The sequence below is a fragment of the Petaurus breviceps genome, unplaced genomic scaffold (assembly GCF_028583685.1).
Source record: "Petaurus breviceps papuanus isolate PSGF00001 unplaced genomic scaffold, PetGlider_PUasm1.0 216, whole genome shotgun sequence".
Classification (NCBI taxonomy): domain Eukaryota; kingdom Metazoa; phylum Chordata; class Mammalia; order Diprotodontia; family Petauridae; genus Petaurus; species Petaurus breviceps.
The window spans coordinates 7208964-7229860 of NW_027185867.1; the positions used below are offsets into that span (position 1 = coordinate 7208964).

At 41.0% G+C, this 20897-nt stretch overlaps 2 protein-coding genes across 11 annotated transcripts in view; both read right to left on the reverse strand.

The window, feature by feature from the left end:
* The window catches only part of WNT5B (Wnt family member 5B), a 147127-nt gene extending 136665 nt beyond the window's left edge, over positions 1-10462 (reverse strand). Inside the window, exon 1 of one of the 2 annotated variants that reach the window (XM_069094330.1) lies at positions 9642-10462. Coding sequence is in view for 1 of the 2 variants with exons in the window: in XM_069094331.1 (XP_068950432.1) it covers positions 9642-9647 (6 nt within the window). In the remaining variant the exon portion in view is untranslated. The remainder of the gene's footprint in view (positions 1-9641) is intronic. The other variant, XM_069094331.1, reaches the window with a different exon arrangement.
* Positions 10463-11018: 556 nt separating this feature from the next.
* The window catches only part of ERC1 (ELKS/RAB6-interacting/CAST family member 1), a 496604-nt gene continuing 486725 nt past the window's right edge, over positions 11019-20897 (reverse strand). For all 9 annotated transcript variants that reach the window (XM_069094346.1, XM_069094345.1, XM_069094342.1 and 6 more), the window contains one exon: positions 11019-13827. In XM_069094346.1, coding sequence (XP_068950447.1) covers positions 13700-13827 — 128 coding nt within the window. In that variant the 3' untranslated portion in view covers positions 11019-13699. The remainder of the gene's footprint in view (positions 13828-20897) is intronic.

Consider the following 20897-nt stretch of genomic DNA (forward strand, 5'->3'; position numbering starts at 1 on the left):
CTGAGGGGTCACAGAGCTATTAAGTATCTGAGATAGGATTTAAACTCAGGTCTTCCTGAATTCCAGTCCAACACTCTATCCTCCATACCATTTAAACACATAAGCTCCATATTTTCTGGACACATGTAGTAGACAAACCTAAACATGCTCCAGAGGAGTCATATAAGCTCCTAAGCTCCAGGAGTGAAATTCCCTGGACAAGGTGTAAAGTTGGCTTGTTCTAAGTTCTTATAAACATTTTTCTAGCATTAAAGATAAAGCTTCCATACCTTAAGCTGATCCTGGGACTTAGCTTTTATTTTTTCAAAAATATTTTTTATTTTTTCACTAATTACATGTTGAAACAATTTTTTAATATTTTTAAAAAGTCTTGAGTTCCAAATTCTATCCATTCCTCTCCTCTCCCACTTCCCCTCTATGAGACTATAAGTAATCCAATATATGTTATACATGTGCAGTCATGTAAAACATTTCCATATTAGTCATTTTGTACAAGAAGACTCAAAAGGAAAGAAAGAAGATGGAAGGAAGGAAGGAAGGAAGGAAGAGAAGGGAAGAAGGAAGGAAGGAAGAAAAGTGAAAAACAGTATGCTTCAGTCTGTATTTAGACAATAGCAGTTCTTTCTCTGGAGACAGATGGCATGTTTCATCATGAGTCCTTTGGGATTGTCTTGGACCATTGTATTGATGAGAATAGCTAAATCATTCACACTTCTTCGTTGTACAATACTGCTGTTACTGTGTACAACATTCTCCTGGTGCTGCTCACTTCACTTTGTATCAGTTCATGTAAGTCTTTCCAGGTTTTTCTGAAATCATCCTGCTGTCATTTCTTATACTGGGACTTACTCTTTAAAAGGAGATAGAGACCAGTAAGAAGATACTCCTATCCACCCCACAAAGAAAATATCAGAGATAGCACAGCAACAGACAGATTCACCAATAGGAGGGAAACAGAGAACTACCCAACAAGAAGGGAGACACAGAGTTGGAATGAACTGGGTTCCATGAAGAAGACCTGTGCATGCACAAGGGTACACTAGGAAAGAAGGAGCAAAGACGTGGAGAAAAGCCATATGGACTCTTTGCTGATACTATGAATAATATGGTCCCTATGGAAAGTCAGCCCCTTAGAGGACAAAAGTTTCTTGACTGTTTCTTGGTGAAGTCCCTGCATTTTTCTTGTTGTTGTGTTGAATAAAACATGTCCTGGTTATGTTGCCTTGTTAGCTTGTGTGTTTGCATGGGGCTATTTTTTTGGGTGCAAACTGAGATAAGTTAGATTCTGATGTTCCCAAGAGAAACCCTAGGTTGTATATGAGCCATAGTGATTTGTTTAGAAGCCTCTGAGATTGAATCTGGCCCAGATGAGGCCAGAACTCAGAAGCCATTGATTACAGATATTAGGAAACACTTCCAGAGAGGAGTTCTAGACTTCTAACTTTCAGTTTGCCTTTCATAGAAGCCAGCTAGTCCAATTCCCTTATCTTACAGATAAAATACTAAAGGCTATAGGGATTAAGTGACTTGTTCAAGATCATACAATTAGTGTAGGATTTGAACCTCAGTTCTCTGACTCCAGTGCAGGTGCTCTGTACCATACTGCCTCCTACGTACATATTGTTTTTGAACTTTGAATCAATTGATTTAAGTCTACAGATCTGAAATCAACACAGTCTCGGAAGCCTTTAACTCTCATTACCCAAACATCTCCCAAAAGAACCTTCTCAATCAATGTGTGAAGCTCTTACCTGAAAAGATCACTGAGGGGAGAGACTATCTTATTCCATTCTCCTAGAAGGCAGGGTAAGTCTTTCCAAGAACAGAGGGGCAGGAAGCCAGAATTTTTAAACAGGAAAAAAGGTGTGAATGCACTGGCCTTTGTTCTTCCTAAATCCAGTCTGGTTGGAAAGGCAAAAGAAGGCCCAAAGCATAAGAGGTTCCATACCATTACTATGCAGTGGGGACAGAGCACGGACAATGTTGAGGCTCAGATACTTGGACTGAATAAGGCTGCTCAGGTGCATTGGTTCAAGCTTCGAGCCTTGTCTCTCTTATCATCCAGCAGATGCCCAAACAAAGGGGCCAAGGATCAGCAGTGGGCATAATTGTCAGACTCTTATCTGAGAGGCTTTACTATCATATTCCACTCCCCTCAGAATGACTTCGATCAAATCTCACAACTGAGAATGAGTACATGACTATAAAATTACTTGGTAGAGGGGGAGAGGTGGATGACAGGCACCAGGAGTGAATTTGCTAATAAAAAAAAAAACAGCCAGGGGCAGCTAGGTGGTGCAGTGAATAAAGCACTGGCCCTGGAGTCAGGAGGTCCTGAGTTCAAATGCAGCCTCAGACACTTAATAATTACTAGCCGTGTGACCTTGGGCAAGTCACTTAACCCCAATTGCCCTGCCTTCCCCCCTCCAAAAAGCGGAAAAAAAAATAACCCAGTTCCCTTTAGCTACATCAAGTCCTAGTCCCTTCAAGAGAATTCAGTAAACCAATTCTTACCCACCTGCAATGCAGTTTCCCTTTCAGTAGTTAAGGTCACCCCATCTCTCTGAAGCTGCAGAAGAGTGAGGGTTATAAAGCAGACTGAGAATCCAAACTGGGTCCCTCACAGAAGGAAAGAAGGCAGGCACCAACCGGGAGGTCACCCACAGCTATAGAGAGAGCTTCATCACAAACCTCAGGATGCTAACCAACCACAGGGGCCCCCAGGCCAGACCAGAGAGTCAGAGCCGAGCTTCTGGAGCTCGACCACAGACCACGGCCTGGAAGAACCAGATTGGAGAAACAGTAACTCTGTGAAAGCATAGAGGAGGAAAGAGCCCTCTCTAGCCCTGAGGAAGGTGGTGGGGGTGTAGGTATATGGGGGTGGGGGGGACATTCCTTCTTCTTGCCTTTTTATTTGCTTGATTCCTTATCTCCCATCTCTGTTAAACCACTGAGAGGTTTCAAAAACTGAAAGTGTGTGTGTGTGTAACATTTAGAATTGCCAAAAATTAAAAAATCTTAGGTAGAAGTCACATTAGAGATAATCTAGGACAACCCTGTCATTTTTGTACATGAGGCCAGGAGACAGGCAGTACCTTGCTTAAGGTCACAACCAGTGAGAAGAGAGTGTGGTATGATAGGAGTGTCAAGCTACCACAGGCAAGTCACTTACCTTCTCTGAGAGCCTGCTTCTTCTACTGTAAAACTGGGGATAATACTGCTCTCACTGCCTACCTCACAGGGTGGTTTCTAAGGAATCACCATATAAATGTAAGATATTATCCTTATTGACAGGAGAGGCAAGACCTCCTAGATCTACTGACTCCCCATCCAAGACTTTCCAAAACAATGTCCCCAAAACAAAAACTACTAGAGAAAAATTTAGTGGACTAAATTGTGGAATGCACCAAACCAGTAGGTTAAATGTCTCCTGAAGTATTAAACACATGAGAACAGAAACAAGAAAAACACCACTGTCCCTTTAAGGATTGTATGTGTTCTTTCCCCGAAGAGATAGCCTTCCTATTTGGTTCTGCCCACATAGCTCTATTTGGTACAGATAAATGAAGTTCCAATGACTTCCATTCTAACTGGCTGAGTTGCTGTGAAGGTCTTTCAGTCCTTATTTCATGACATTTGGCATGATCAGAGAAGAGGGCCAGGGAAACCTGACCCTTGCAGAAACCCAAATTTTTAGGCACAACATATCTGTCTGCAAATCACTTAGAAGGAAGAGGAGTTAAGGAGGAGGTCACTGGGAAGGAGAAGATTAAGGAGGAAAAATATCATCTTTTGAAAGTTTAGGAAAAGACTCAGGCATCACAGTGAAACCAAATTGCAAACCACAGTGGCCATGAAATCAGGAAGTGATGCAGAAGCAGCTAGCCTGGTGGTTAAGCCATGAGTGAGTGGGTCAAATGGGGATGGAGGAGGTGGGTGTAGAAGGTTTAAATTTAGTCAGGTCAACATAGGCAGCTCAGAGCTGAAAAAGCTTGGTTCAGAGCAGAGGAATTACCAACTTGAGTTGGTGCCTAGGACTTCAGAAGCAGTTCCAATAGAGCTCCACTGTGAAGAGAAATGTTTGGATTTGTACCAAATTATGTCAGTTTTCAGAGATCCTGCCAATACATTGCTTTCTACAGTGGATAAAATGATCTACATTAGTGGAGTGCGTGCTCAGACAAGTCAGAAGTGTGACATACATATATGTGGCAGCTAAAGTCAATCTTGGGCGTTGTGTCCAAAATCAGGGAGGTAATAATAATGCCATGTTTTAGGAAGGATATTGATAAGCTGGAGAGTTTTCAGAAGACAAGCAGGGGGTTGAAGGATGTTGACTTCATGCTATAAAAGGAAGGAGAATCAGTTGAAGGAACCAAAGGGAAGACTTAGGACAGGGGGACGAGCTTAACAGAGGAATAGAGATATGCTGATTTTCCCCAAGGAAAAGAAGTAGGAAAGAGTGGTAAAAAGAAGAAAAATCTGAGCTTGATATAAGTAAAAACTTCTTAATTGAAATGAAAGGCCATCTAGGAAGGTCTTTACACAAAAGTTGAGTGACTACCTGTTAGGTATAGCAAAGGGGATTGTTGTCAGACAGAGGCTGGCACCTCATGACTTCTGAGGTCCATCCCAATTCTAGGATCCTGTGAAGTGTCTGGGGCTGACAGGTAGAAGAGGAAATGGACTCAGTTTACTCAGCCACAGAAGGCTGAGCAAAGAGTGGAAGTAACAGGAAGGTAGACTTTGGCCCAACTGAGAGACAAGGTGCTGAGGTAGAAGGAAAACACTGGATTTTAAGGTAGGGGACCTGGGTTTGAATCCTGTCTCCTACTGTAGCGGCAAGCACCCCAGCAATTTTCTCAGTTTCTCTCTGCCTCCACGAGGTGCTGCTTCCAAAAAGTTCTTCTGTCTCTCTCTTGTTTCTCCAAATCTACGTCACCAGCTCCTCCCAGTTCAGGACTTTCTTTTCACATCAACAAGTCCATCCCACAGGTGGGATTAACAAGCTCTGGGTTTTAACACAATCAGTTTGAAAACCAAGCCAATACAGGGGAATCTTTAAATGCCATTACTATCACACCTACTTACTGTGTGATCTTAAGCAAGTGACTTCTCTTTGGGCCTCAGTTTCCTTACCTATATGTAAAATGAAAGCTTTGGAGCAGATGACCTCAAAGGTCCCTTTCTAGTTCAAATCTATAATCCTATGAAGAAAAAAAAATCCTAACAATTAAAACTTCCCCCAAAAGCTAAAGGTTGCCTCAAGAGGTACATTTCTACAGGTCTTCAAGGGAAAATTAGATAATCATTTGTCAGGATTATCATAGAAGAAATCCTAGTTAACAAGTTGGACTAGATAAGCTCTGAGGTTCCTTCCAGTTTCGGGATTCTGTGATCCAACATATTTTCATTTTCATCCTTATGCCTATCTTCAGTCATTCTGTGGGTTTCCTGTCCAGAAGGCAAAATCAACTTTGCAGAAATCAAGAGAAACTAAAGATGAGAGTCCCTAAGGAAAAATAATAAATGCCCTATAGATATGCTACACCAAAAAGTGGCAATTCTATATTCCACCGTCACTATAATCTCTCCCCACAGAGTAAATGTTATAGAGCTAGATCTGCGTTGTTTTTTTTTTCTGGGTGGGTAGGTTGTTTTTTTCAACTCTTGAAGTCCTTTGAGGACCTAATATTTATACTTAGCTACAAGAAAGATATTATAGCTCCAAAACTATGAACACTGGGTTCCTGGATTCAGTCCCAGGAGCGATACAATGAATGGTGAAGAAGAAAAATTGCCGCCACTTATCTGGGCTTCTATAAACCATCTCACAAAGCACTTTACATCCATTATCTCATCTGATTCTCCCAACAGCCCTAGGACTAGAGTGGAATAAGTACTTTTTTAAAAAAAACAGATAACTAAGTTGAATCTCAGAAAAGTGAAGTGACTTGTCAAGTGGACATGGACAATGACAGGTGGAGTCAGATCCCCAGACTCTCAATTCAGGACTCCTTCACACTACAGAACTGGAGCCCAGATACACTGACCCCAAGTCCAGTGAATAGTTAAACCCTTTTTAAAAACAAAAACAAAAAACATCTTTTAAATGGGTCTGGGAAAGTTCTGATTCACTCTATTGGTTTTCTTTCTTTCTTTTTTTTTTTTTAAAGAAATCAGGGTTAAGTAACTTGCTCAAGGTTACACGGCCAGTTATTTCTGGGTGTGGTGCTAAGTATCAGAGCCCAGATTCAATCCCAGGTCATCTTGACTCTGGGGCCGGTGCTCTTACTCACTGAGCCACCTGGCCACCCCTCACTCTATTGGTTTTCATTTCAGTGATAAAAAATTATAATTCCATATAAATGTCTACTAATATGTTGTAGATCCAAACTTAGAGGTACTGGACATTGGGGAATCTAAAAAGCAACAGAAATTACTGTCATAATAAATGAATGATGAATGGATAAAAGAGAAGGGGGGGAGAGACAGAGACAAGGAAAGGGAAGAGGGAGAAGGAAAGAGAAAGAGACGAGAAACAAGGGGACAAGAAAAAAGACAAGAAACAAAGAGACAAGATCAGACTAGTGCTCCTGCCCTCTGAACCGTGGGAAAAGGAAGGAGAGCAGATGGACATGGCAGTAGAATCATAAAAATGTGAAAAATAAATGACAGGTTTGGTTTTGTTTTAGCAGCCATCATCAGGAAGAGTATGGATTCTGCAGGTGAAGAGCATTCCTATTTCCTTTTGTAATATATGGCTTGCAATAGTTTGGCAGTGTCCCTTTAACTTTTGCATTTTGAAAACAGTAAGGGGGAAAAGGCCCCCAAAAGGTTGTTCAATAAGTCCATAAGAGATACTTTGAGATAATATTACAACCACCAAATGAATTAGGAGACTGGTTTCAAATTCCTGGGCAAACACACACACACACACACACACACGAAATGACAGCTTGGATAGCTTGGAAAGACAGGAAATCTATAGATGGAAAGGGGCCAGGTAGCTCATCCGAGTCTGGCTCTTGCTCCCAATTGGCAGGCAGACCCCCACAGTGCTTCCCCCTGCAAATGCCTAATTTCTTTAAGTAGCAAAAAGTAAAGAAAAAAAGACTTTGATTGTGAGCCTCAGTAATTTATTGCATATATCATTTCCATATCACCTACAACCTCTACCTGGTATTAATTTTACCTTTATACTTTTAGTGTCCAATACCTGTCCTTTCTCTGGGTTTCTAGATTTGACACCCCTGTCTCAGTTTATTCCCCATCCCTAATAATTGTGCAAACTCTCTAAGTTGCCTTTTCTAAAGATGAGGGATCCTCCCTTTCCTTCTTGCTAGTAATGACCACAAAACCTGTCCATGACAACTGAATGGGTGGAATTTTCAAATTGAAGAATACCATCTTTCCATCTCCAACAGTGTTTATTTGCTAGGAATCCTTTGTATATGAAAATATGTATGCATGGGGAAGATTGAATGTTCAGTATGTCTGACAGTCATGTAGTGAATGCCTTAGCCTTCTAAAATTCAGTTTCTATGGGCAAGTTCAGCCTATGCTCCAATGTGTATGTGGATGGCTGTGAGCATCTCCCTTTGCAAATGTAGGAAAGGACACTCAGATTGCTGGGAAATGTGTAGGCAGAGGTGGGCACACATATTACTTAGTGCTAGCCAAAGAAAATGGGACACAGTGTGGTTTTGCCCATGCATGTGAGAACCTTGGTATTTATCCAGGAACGTGAAAGTGCACAGCTGTCCCCAGCCTTTTCTGCACCTGCATCCATGGCATGGAGGGACAGTTCATCTCTCCACAACTCTGTCAAACAGGCACATTCCTCAGGAGATGGAGCAGTTCAGGGGATTGGTAACATGATCCTGAGCCTTTCTCTTCTATGTATCAGGTTGATATTCTGCCCAGATCAGTAGCAATTCAAAGTAGTTGCAAAATGTGATCTAGGATTCATTGGATGACCTTGGGCAAATCATTTCTCTCCCTGTTTCCCTCTTGGTAAAACGGATTCAAAATTACCTGGGCATTATCTCCCAGGGTTATAGGAGGACGAGAATATATAAGAAGTTTCAAATTAGCTAACTGTAGGTTTCTTGACATAGTTCCCCTGAGGTCCCATAAACAGAATGTATTAGAAACACAGGTCATGTCCCACTCCCCTTCTATATGGATGCTACATATTTTGTAAAGGTGTAGGGAAGTGAGAAACAAATAGAGAAAACTTGAATCCTCCATTCAAGGTTCCTTGGGTCTGAGCAGGATTTCAGTTTCTAAACTAGTGAAACTAAAAAAAAAAACAACCAGATAGAGTCTTCTTCCTCATTTTGATGATGCTATGAACAAGCAAAGAAGGGCAACTAAAGTCTGAAGACACTGTTGAAAAATCTGTACACAGGTTCAAGGAGCCTCTGCACTGTCTATCTGTCTTCCATGCCAAATACTCTCTCTCCTCTTGGAATTCTGCCTCTTAGAATCTCAAGTGCTACCTTGGGCAGTATGTCCTTTCTGGTTGTTGCTAATACCTTTTCTCTAGGGTTACCTTCCATCTATTGTGTCTGTATTGTAGCTTGTACAAACACATGCACACACACAATTTTCTCTCTCACATACACACATAAGGTCCTTGAGGCCAGGGACTGTCTTGTTATTTTTTTTTATCCCCAATAATAAACCTAGTGCCTGGAATACACACAGGTATACACCCATATGCCTAAAAATTGCTTGCAGCTTGATTGATGGTAAGGCTACCGTTTTCTTCAGCCAGTTTGGAAGTGATGGTAATCATGAAGTCAATTCTTTCAATTAGTTACACACCCAGGTGCCAGACCCATTCCAAGCAACCCCGTTATTGCCTAGGAGCAAGCTCCAAGGGGGCTAGGTCAGCATAGGGCATTAACAGAGCCCCAAGTGAAACTCCAGAGCAACCCAAGTGGGAGGGAGTGCTTAGTAGGCTAGCGGCTGGCTGGGAAACCTTATCCCCTACCTGACTATTCCACGAGTTAGTATGCTCTCGAACAGCAGTATTACAACAAAGCTAAATAAAGCCAGCAGGCAGGGCCAGAGAGGGAGGGAGTTTTTCTCCTCTCCCACACAGGCAGCTCGGTCCAGCTTTGTTTCTTAGATGAGTCTAAGATAGAGCTGATTGACTTCCTCGCCCTTTCTGCCACCCCCACCCCAAATCTATCATCCCCTGCCCGATAGAGTTAGGGGTTTAACTGGCCTGCTGCCCAGGGTCACAAAGTCTCACTCATAAAGAACTCCCGAGCTCACAGAGCCGCTAGAGTTCTGCTCTCTTTCCCCCCTTTCCATTACCACGTCCTTAGAGAAAGACAGCCCTGTATTCTAAAGCTACAAAGTGAGCAAAAACGATCTGGGCTTAAGTTGGAAGGAACCCTCCCTCCCCTCTCAACCTACCCCCGACTGAATTGGGGTTGGGGTGGGAGGGGGGGGCGGCGGCGGCGGCGCAGAAATCTTTTAAAAAGCAGCAGTTTGGGTAAGTTTAGCAAAGGGAGGAATCCTGTTGCTTTTCCTTCATGCCCTCCTCAGAACAGGAGGGAGGGTGCTTCTGAAGCCACCCCCACCCTCTCTTTCCCAAAGCTGGAAGCCCAGACGAGCTCTCTTACCTGCATGTCCTGCTCCGTCCTCTGGAGGCTCTCAAGGTTCCCCTCCCCCCCTCGGAAAGACTCCTTCCTCCAGCCCGGGTGGCAGTAGGGGGTGAAGGGGGTGGGGGATCTCTGTCCCCACCCCCTCTGAAGCAGGCGGCAGAGACAAGCAAGAGATACCCCACTCACTGCCCCAGTTGGGCCAGGAAGGGGGCCACTGAGTTGAAGCACAGCACCCCCCTAATCCAACTCCCTCGGCTCACTGCTCCGCCCGGTCCGCCTCCCGCCGCGCTGAACTCCTCATCCGAAACCCGGGAGCTGGGGGAGAAATCTGGGAAGCAGGCGTGGACGATCGCGCCCGCTCGGAAGAACCCAGCCCCGAGCGTTCTCTTCGGCACCCCCAGATCTCCCTGTAGCCTCCCGTGGCTCTGTTTGCTGGGGCAGGGGGCTGGTGACCCCCGACCCCCGAGTGTGTCTGTTCGGGGTGGAGGGAAGTTAGACAGGGAAATCCCGCGCTCTTTTCCGTCAGGAGGGACGCGACCCTGCCCCGGTGGGACCCCCGAAGTCGGCCCACTTGGAGAGGAGGAGGGGGGCGTGCGGGAGGGCGGGCTCCGAGCTCTGAAGCCTGGCGAGGCGAGGGAAAAGGGTAGGAAGCGCAACTAGTCCCAGCCGCCGAGGTCCGTGCTGCCGGTGGGGCTCAATGCCATTCTCCGTGGCTCCGGGAGATCGAGAGGCTACCCTTCGGTGGCCGCAGGGAGGATGGTAGCAGCGTGTGGCGGGCGCGGAGTGCTGGGGCCCGAGCTGGGCCAGAGGATCCCGGGGGCTCCAGCCTCCTCCGCCCCGCCTCCCACACGCCTCCTCCCCGCCCCCCGCCAGTCCATACCCAGCCCGCGACTGCCTCCGTTTCGACCCCCCACTTCCAGACTCTGGGAATACCCCTCCCACAGACCCCTTCCTCTAGACTACAAGACGGGCTCCTAGACCGTGCACTTCCGCACCTGCCTCAATGGGAGCTGCCTCTCGCTCAGATGCACCTCTACCAGAAGTCCCCCTTTTCTATCTGACTTCCATGCAGCATTTGCCAACCTCCGAGTTACTCTTTTCAGTTACAGGAATTATTTGTTCAGAGTACCCAACCCCTTATTCCAAAACGGCCTGCAGAGTTTTTGAACTTTTCCAATGCGGAAAGCACCAGTTCATGCAAAGCCTGGCCCCTGGAGTCTCTGAGCTTCCTGGGCCCTCGTTCTGCAGGAGCCCCCACCTGCAGTACTTACCGCACTGGGAAGGTAAGAGAGCAAGGACAGAATAGTACAGGTCTCTAGCGTAGGGGCATTTGCTGGAGGCAAAGGCCAAACGAAGTTAAGTGACACCAAGAAATGATAACACTAGACCACACTAAAGCTTAAAATAATAATAATATGTTTCAATATTCTTTCATAAAGCTTCCCCAAGTCCCTTGTTACAAAACTTTTCTTCTTTGTTCCCCCAGTCTTGATGAGTTGAATAGAATTACTTTCCTGACTTTATGGGCAGGATAGCTAACACAGAGATGTGAGCACTTATCCCACAGAACCAATTAGTCCCTAGAAGGAAAGAGAATTCTAGTTTTCGAACTTAACTTAAGTGGTCTACATCTTTACTAAAGCACTCAAGATATAGATATATGTGGATACACATACATATATGTATGTATACATACACAAATAGACATAGACATATTTTACATACACCTATATGCCCATACACATATATGTATACCTATATACACACATACTTTAAAGTTAAAAAATGTTTTCAAACCCTCTAGCTTTTTATATGATCTTCATTACCCAACATATTCTCCCCTCTCCTTCTCAATGAGCCATCCTTTAATAGTGGGGGTGGGGGATGGAGGTGAAGAGAACAAGTCAGGGAAACTAAATCAATACATTGGACAAAGTCAGACATTATATATGCATGCAGTATTTCATACCTAGAATTCTCAAGCTCTGCAGAGAAAGAAAGGAGGTACATTCTCATATCTCTTTTAGGGGCCCAAGTTTGGTCATAATAATTTAATATCATTCAGTTTCTATGATTTTGTTGCTCTTTTCATTTACACCGTTGTAGTCATTGTGCCTATATATGTTTTTCCTTTTGTTGGTTACTTCATTTTGCATCAGTTCATATAAGGTTTCCCATGCTTCTCTATATTCATAATTCCTTAGGATACAATAATATTCCATTATATTAATGTACCCAGAGTTTGTTGGATTACTCTTCAACCAAGGGGCACCCACTTTTTTTTTCCAGTTCTTTGCTGTGACCAAAAAAATGTTGCTATGAATATCTGGGTTTATATGAGGACCCTTCTTTTTATCACTTACTTCCTTATGACATATGCCTAGCAGTGGGATTTCTGGGTCAGAGGGTATTGGTCTAAAGGGTCAAAGTGCTTTTAAATACATGAAATTTCACAATGCCTTTCTGTTAGAAGGCACAAAAGAATGATGTGACTCAGTCATGTTTTCTCCAGGACCTGGGCTCCAAATTCCAAGACATTTGGGGACTAAGAACAGGAAGTCCACTGATATTCATATCAGACAGACACATCAGCTTATGTAAAGAACTTTGCTGTTGTGTATTTAGAGAGAGGTATAAAAGAGGTTGGCACCTCTAAAGAAACTGCTATTTTGATGCTATATGGTGAAGGATGGATAAGGAGGCTACAATAATCAGACAAATTACCTTTTCTTAATTAGTAACCCAATGTGGTAACACTTCTAAGTAATAGCTCCTTTCAAGGAGAGTAGGAGTGTCAAGAAAAAAAAAAGATGGAACTAAATAAAAGTCCCCATCATGGTTAGGAAATAAATATCCATTTTCCTCTGAACTTTACAATAAGAAAGATAACAACTGTTTTAGCAAATACCAACTAATTAGAGGGAAAGGCTCATCTGGAATCGCAGTATTGGTAGAGTAGCACATATAAGGCTTTTCTCATCCTGGAGTAAATGGGATTTATGAGGTCAGGTCCTGAGCATTTTCACGACTTTAACTGCTTGACCTATTGTCCCTGAGGCCACTCAAGGATCCTTTCTTCAGAGAGAGAAAGGGATGGCAGGAAAATTATTTTTATAGGAAGTAAAAAGGCTTAGATCCAATTTGTTGCATCAAACTTGACAATAATATAATAATTCTTCCACTGACGTCTTCTTCCTATGTTTTATCATGGCATGGAGACAACACTGTGTTCTCCCAGCTGTGCTTATAGAGCTCAAGCTCTGGCAGGCCTGGCAAAGCTGAAAAGGCTTAAGAGTGTAAGAAAACTAAATTCAGAGGATCTCCAAACCAGATTGGTCACAGGATAATCTATTTTGGGGCCACAGCAAGTGTTGAAGATAGTTTGAAGTATGTAATAATAACTCAAATAATATATGAGGATTAAAAAAATGTCTTCCTGGGGCGGCTAGGTGGCACAGTGAATAGAGCACTGGCCCTGGAGTCAGGAGGACCTGAGTTCAAATCTAGCCTCAGATACTTAACACTTACTAGTCATGTGATATTGGGCAAGTCACTTAACCCCAATTGCACCGCCTTCCCCCCTCCAAAAAGAAAAAAAAATATTTTCCTCACAGCAACTGGGTGAGAGAGGTATATTGGGGATAAGAGTGGAGAAAGGGGTCTGGAACTATAATTTCATTGGTATAGGGAACTCCCTGCCAGGAAACACCTACCAATACAAATCAGCAAGTCCTCTTCAATTTGTGGTTTCAGAGAACTGCTTGTTGTAAAGTCCAGCGATTTACCTAGAATCAGCATGTATTACCTGGACAGATTTTTCTGACTCTCAGGTTTTCTCTCTATTTATTTCTTCTGGTAGGGAGTAGAATATGATATGATATGATATGACATGATATATGATGTGATATGATATGACATGATATAATGTGACATAATATGTAATATTAGTATTATTATCCCATTTTTTTACAGACAAGAAAACTGAGGCCTAAAGTAACTGACTTGTTCATAGTCACATGGCTAAGAAATAGAAAACAGAGGAATGGGTCTTCTGACTCAGAATCTTGTGCTTTCTGCTATATTCTTCTTCCTCTTCCTGTTCTCCTCATTCTTCTTTTTCTTCTTGTTCTTGTTCTTCTTCTTCTGGGTTCTTTTGATGGTGGTGGGAGAGAGGGGAAAGCAGTGATTCCCAGAGAACTCTTATCTGTCAAGAAAAGATAAGATAATTTTAGCAGGATGGACTTGCAGCAGGGCAGAAATAAAACTTTGGACCTGTCTTGAATTACAGGACTCTGACTAATGTCACCATACGACTTGAGTTCCTCCTCTAAGGTCCCTCTGGGATGAATCAAAACTTTGTGGGCTTAAGTGAGGGAAGTTGTAGTACTCATAGGAAGATAGTTTGTGGTTGAGTAGCCAGGAAGAAACAGATGAGACATGGCCCACATTCCCAAGGGAAGTGGTGAGAACCCCATTGTCTGAGTCACTGAAAGTACTAAAGAATTTCCTGTGGGGAAGACGTCTACACCAGCCGCTAGGATCTTAAGTCCACGAGAATGTATATTGATCTTTCCTCTCTCCTGTCTGTGGTTCTTGGGTAGGTTCTCTTCTTCCTTTACCCTTTAAATAAAATACTCCCTATCTAATAGATGGTTTAAATAAGATTTGGGCATGCAGCAATTTCCATTCCTTCTGTATTTCTATACTTCAATGCAAAATTTGCATGAAGGAGGACAGGAGAAAATATTTTTAAAAACATGGATCAGGAATAAAAAATTACAGAGGGCAAAGGCTGGCAGAATACAGAGAAGCCTTACACTTTATATATAATGAATATTTTCTTCAAAAATAGAGCCAGCTAGTATTGGATATATGGAGCACTAAACAGCATCATGAGAAATGAAGTTGATCATATAGTAACAAAGATACTAATGTGAATCATTTCCACACACAGATAATTACCTTGCTAGTGCAAAGATCAAAATCAATACTAAATACAAAAGAAAAAATGAGAAGTTATGTCGAATTGAGACAATTCTACTTGACAAATAAATTATTGATACTAAAAAATGGGAAATGGAAGAAAGAACAGGTAATTGACATACCAACTACCATCATTTCACAAAAAGTTTAACTGATGAAAAGTGATCATAACAAGGAGATTAACAAAGCCTAGAAATCTCCTTAATTGCCAAATATTTAATCTTCTTAACAAGTGGAGAAATGCAACAACCAAAAGAAATACCAGCTTAGAGAGAAGGAGCTCATTTATAAAAATCTAATAGAGGATAAAGATGGAAGATTGTGATCAACATTGCCTCATAAAAGAGTGAGAAGTAATAGAAGGAAAAACAAATCTATAGAGAAATCTAATTGATACAGATCATCCCTAGAGAATTTTAGTATGAAGTAGAAAGAAAACAATAGATACAAAATGAAAAAGAGCTATACATCTTTCTGTACTCAACTCTTTTTTTTAGTTTATTTTGAATATTTTATTTTTTTTAAATTAACACGTTAGAACAAATTTTTAACATTTGTGATTTTTTTTAATTTTGAGTTTCAAATTCTGTTCCTTCCCTTTCTGTATCCTGAGACAGCAAGCAATTTGATATAGGTTATGTATGTCAGTTCTTTTTTTCTATCAATAACAATGGAACCAATGCATTTGAACCTTAAGGTCACAGTTCCGTATAAGTTGCATAAAGAAGTAGAAATGGCACTAGGTATAACAAAGGTGGAATAAGGAACTAGATTAGACTATGCTCAAAATAAGTCAGGGTGATAAACAGAAGTATGTATAGAATAATTTTACACATATATTAATGTCTAATGGTAGCCATCTCTAGGGTGAGGAGGAAGAGGGAAGAAAAAATGGAAAAAAGAAATTTACATGATAACTTTGTTGTATATTTAAAAGGAATAGCAAGTTATGCATAGTAGATTTGCAGTTCCATGTGCAATCATCTTTTTTTTTAAATCATACCATGTTATGGAAATGCTTATTTTTTAATAAATAAACTTAATAATTAAAAATAAAATAAATTTAAAAAAAGAAGTCAGGGTGTGAGTGATACAGTTTTAAGAATAGTGATGGGGGTGGCTAGGTGGTGCAGTGAATAGAGCACTGGCCCTGGAGTTAGGAGGACCTGAGTTCAAATCCAGCCTCAGACACTTCCTAGCCATGTGACCTTGGGCAAGTCACAACCCCAATTGCCCTGCCTTTCCCCCTCCAAAAAAGCAAAAAAAAAAGATGTCTACTTGAAAAAAAATAATGATGGATGATTGTTAAGATATGAAAATAGGTCAGGATACTAAATGCTAGATAAAATTATGAACCTGATCATTAGCATCAGCAATAAAAATTTTAAAATCCCTAACTTTCCTATGACCACCTTCTGATCTGTAAAATCCTTCATAAAGGGGCGGCTAGGTGGAGCAGTGAATAGAGCACTGGACTGGAAGTCAGCAGGACCTGAGTCAAAATTTGTCCTCTGACACTTAACACTTACTAGCCTGCTTTCCCCGCTCCAAAAAGAAAAAAAAATCCTTTATGACAATAAGCCACTTTGGTTGAAGATATGAAAAGGGAACAGGTAGGCTTGTAGAAATCATTTTCTACATCAGGCCACACCTTTAGAGCCAAAAAGGTGGCTGAAAAATGCAGCAAATGCAGGATCCTAATGTTTTATGGCTTGTTGACTATAAAAAAAAAAATTTGTTACAGCAAAATGCAGCTTTAAAGGTTTTTCTTCAAAGAAGTGTCTACTATGCACATGTCAAAATTGCTTAAGATTCCTTGAAATATGTAACAATAGATAACTTTGATGATCCTCTGATTATTAATATCAAATGAAACATATAACAGGGAGACATAGATTCACTGAAGGTATTTGCCACTATCATGGAGAAAGGTCTAGCAGAGTCTAAATGGAAGAGCTATCTCCTCTAAATACTGAGTCTTTGTGGACGCTCATGTTTCTAGAGAATTCTTGTATTGATTGTATCAAACACTGTGGAATTGTAAAGAGCTAAATGAGATCCAAAACCATTAAAAAGAATTAACTTACCTAGCCACAAAGGGAAAAAACCAGGTAAATGATGAAGGCACCATTGGGGAATTAGTCACATTGATGAGGTCAGTCTTTGCATACTTAGTAATGACATTCTCCTCCCCCTCTCACAATAAATCTACTTTCTTCTGTTGCTTTTATTGTTTCTAGACCAGGAAACACCAGAACAGAGTCTTTTGAGTCTATGTTCAGAGGCCCCTTAAGAAACAAAACAACAACCACCCTATATATTCCTATCAAAAGCAATTGAAGTAAGAAACCAGAATTTAGGACATTTCTATGAGATCTGGGTGAATTTTGTTCAGGCCAATGCACATAGGATGATTTTTGCATCAGTCCTCTGCCACGAAAATCCCATCTTACCTAAAGCTTCCTCCAAATGTGGGAGGGTGTATGAATCACAGGAAATCCAGACATCTCAAAGAAATCAGCCAATCACTCAAAAGGAAATTAGGGGCAACTACATCCTTAATTAGTTTGAAAGTATCATAGGAGCTTTAGTTCATTTTTTGAGAGCAGATGATGACAAACAGAAAATATATCTAACTGATATTGGCTGAAAAACCACAAACACCTCTGATCTAGGTATAAATTAGCTAGTGGTTCAGAATGGCAGGTTTTCAGCATTAGGTCAGTTGAGCAGTGGTCAAATCCCGCAGTTAAGGATTCTTTAGAGGGCATTAACCTTGGAGGAAGAGTGAAAAAGAGCTTTTCTCTAGCTCTCCCTCCCCTTCCCTCACTGTCACAAGGTGATAACCTTGTAAACTTCAAAAGGTTGTATGGTCTAGAGTTCCTACCAGTGACCACCAGAGACTGCCATTAGAGATTTAGCAGCATCTTCATTGGGAGCTGAGAGATACATGAAGGACAAATTAAGTATACAAAGGAAAAACACCTTCAGTACTCTAAAAGGGCAATGACACTCAGAGCTCAGCAGTGAGTTACACCTAAAAGGAACTTAATGGGGACTTCATGAAGGGAGAAAAGGAGTTAGTGGCCAGAAGCAATAAATTTACACTTTACATACCCTTTGACCCAGCAATATCACTACTAGGTCTGTATCCAAAAGAGATAAAAAAAACAACAACAAGAAAAAGGACCTATATGTGCAAAAATACTTATAGCAGCTCTTTTGGTGGTGGCAAAGAATTGGAAATTGTGGGGATATCCATCAACTGGGAAATGGCTGAACAAGTTGTTGTATATGATTGTGATGGAATACTATTGTGTTATAAGAAATGACAAGCAGGATGCTCTTGGAAAAACCTGAAAAGACTTACACGAACTGATGCAAAGCAAAATAAGCAGAACCAGGAGAACATTATAAACAGTAACAGCAATATTGTATCATGATCAACTGCAAACGATTTAGCTATTCTTGGTAGTACAATGATCCAAGACAACTCCAAAGGACTCATCATGAAAAATGCTGTCTACCTCCAGAGAAAGAATGGATAGAATCTGAATGCAGATAAAAGCATACTTTTTCTTTACTCTATTTTTTTCTTGTTTTTTTTTAATATGTGTTTTCTTTCACAACATGACTAAATGGAAATATGTTTTGCATGACTGAACATGTATAACCTGTATCAAATTGCTCCCCTTCTCTTGAAGAGGGAGGGAGAGAACTTGGAATTTGGAACTCAAAAATTAAAAAAAAAAGTTAAAAATTGCTTTTACATTTAATTGGGGGAAAATATCAAATTAATTTAAAAGTTACAAAAAATAGTTCATACTTTAGTCATGTGTGTTATTTAAGTCTGAGTTCACTTTTCTCTTGTGTGTGCAAAAGGAAAATGAATACCTGGTTTGAGTGGATGTTTCTGTAACTCTCTTTGCTATACCTGAACTCCCTTTCCTTTTTTTGTTTCATTATTTCTTTTTTTAAATTAAATTAATTTATTTACTTTTAGTTTACAACATTTAGTTCCATACTCCCTTGAGTTCCAAATTTTCTCTTCCTCCCTCCCCCATATTGGCATGCAATCCGATATAGGTTTTACAAATGCCTTCACATTAAACATTAGTCAAGTTGTAAAGAAGAATTATAACCAATGGAATGAAAAATGAGAAAGAAGGAACAAAACAAAATAAAAAAAAGAGAGAACAGGTAGTTTGCTTCAATCTGCATTCAGGCTCTATAGTTCTGTCTCTGGATGTGGATAGCTCTTTCCATCATGAGTCTTTTGGAGTGGTCTTACAGTGTCATATTACTGAGAGGAGCCCAGTCTATCAAAGTCAACACAGAAACGATGTGTCTGTAATTGTGTACAGTATTCTCCTGAAATTCCAGTGACCCTCAGGATTACTCCTAGAATAGTGGTGGTCTGCTGTCCTTTGGTAACCTAACCTGCCAAAGGGAGAGAGCTAGGAAGTAGCCCTGGAGGTGGTGTGACATAGTCTTAAAACCATAAGATCATAGGTTTAGAACTAAAAGAAACCTCAGAAATTATATAGTTCAACTCCCTCATTTTATGGATGAAAGCAGAGAGTGGAGGTTGAGTGATTTGTCAAAAGTTTCCCATCACCCAAGCTAGGATTTGAACCCACTGTCCTCTGATTCCAAATTCAGCCCGTTTTCCATTATACATTAACAACAAGGAAAAGTCAGACAAGCAGTCAACAGGCATTTATTAAGTGCTTACTATTTGCTAGGCATTGTGCCAAGCTCTGGGAATACAAATACAATTAAAAAAAAACAGTTTCTACCCTCAAGGGGCTTATATTCTAAAAGGAAGTTGAAAAGTTGGGGAAAGAGTGGAGGGCAGGAATGTACCCAGTGGGGGAGGGGGCACATTACAGGGTAGAGTTTATGGAGAGGTCTGGAGGAGTGCAGCCTGCGGTGGGGGCGGGGGAGGGAGAGAGGGGGGAATGAAATGATAGCTTACCTAAGTGCCCTTCCTAAATAGAGCTTCTAGGAGGAAACCCCAATCGGAGGGAGCAGAGGTACTCTAATGTTCAAAAAAGTGATGTTCCAGGATGAAGAGATTTCTGGGGCATGATGGAGAAGTACAGAGGAGTTCAGCTCAATATTCGTGGCCTATTCCTCTTACCAACGTGCCCAACTAAGAGGGAAACCTCCATGTTATGAATCAACTTTCCAACTCACTCCCATCCTTATACTCTTTCCCACAGTTATACTAAAAATACAAGGAAAGTTTCCTCATCTAAGTCACCCTAATAAGCCCTGAAAGGAGGAAGTGATAGAGATAAAAAGGGAAAGAGAAAAAGAAGAAAAAAATTGAACATCAATACTAAAATATATGTGTGTGTGTGTATATATAAATATATAATATTTATGTTGTTGTTTGGTCATTTTTCAGTAATGTCTGACTCTTCATGACCCCTTTTGGTGTTTTCTTGGCAGGGATACTATAGTAGTTTGTCATTCTTCCCATTTTTAAAATTTAATTTATTTATTTACTTTTAGTTTACAACATTCAGTTCCACAATCCCTTGAGTTCCAAATTTTCTCTTTCTTGCTCTCCTCCTCGCTCCTGACCCCCTATCGTGGCATGCAATCTGATATAGCTTTTACAAATACCTTCATATTAAACATTAGTCAAGTTATAAAGAAGAATTATAACCAATGGAGTGAACAATGTGAAAGAAGGAACGAAACAAAACAAAACAAATTAAAAAAAAAAGAGAGAGAGCAAGTGGTTTGCTTCAACCTGCATTCAGACTCTAAAAGTTTTTCTCTGGATGTGGACATTCTCTTTCCATCGTGAATCTTTTGGAGTTGTCTTATAACCTTGCATTGCTGAGAGGAGACCAGTCTCTCAAAGTCAGTCATCACAGATACAATCTGTCTGTAACTGTGTACAATGTTGTCCTGGTTCTGCTCTCCTCACTCTGCATCAGTTTATATAGGTCTCTCCAGGTTATTATGAAGTCCGTCTGCTTCTCATTTCTTATAGCACAATAGTATTCCATTACACTCATATACCACAACTTGTTTAGCCATTCCCCAATTGATAGGCATCCCCTTGATTTCCAATTCTTTACTGTCATTTCTTTCTATGGCTCATTTTATAGATGAGGAAATCGAGGCCAACAGAGTTGTCAGTCATGTAGTAAGTGTGTGAGGAATAATTTCAACTCAGGTCTTCCTGATGCCAGGAAAAAAGGAAGAAAGGAAGGAAGGAAGGAAGGAAGGAAGGAAGGAAGGAAGGAAGGAAGGAAGGAAGGAAGGAAGGAA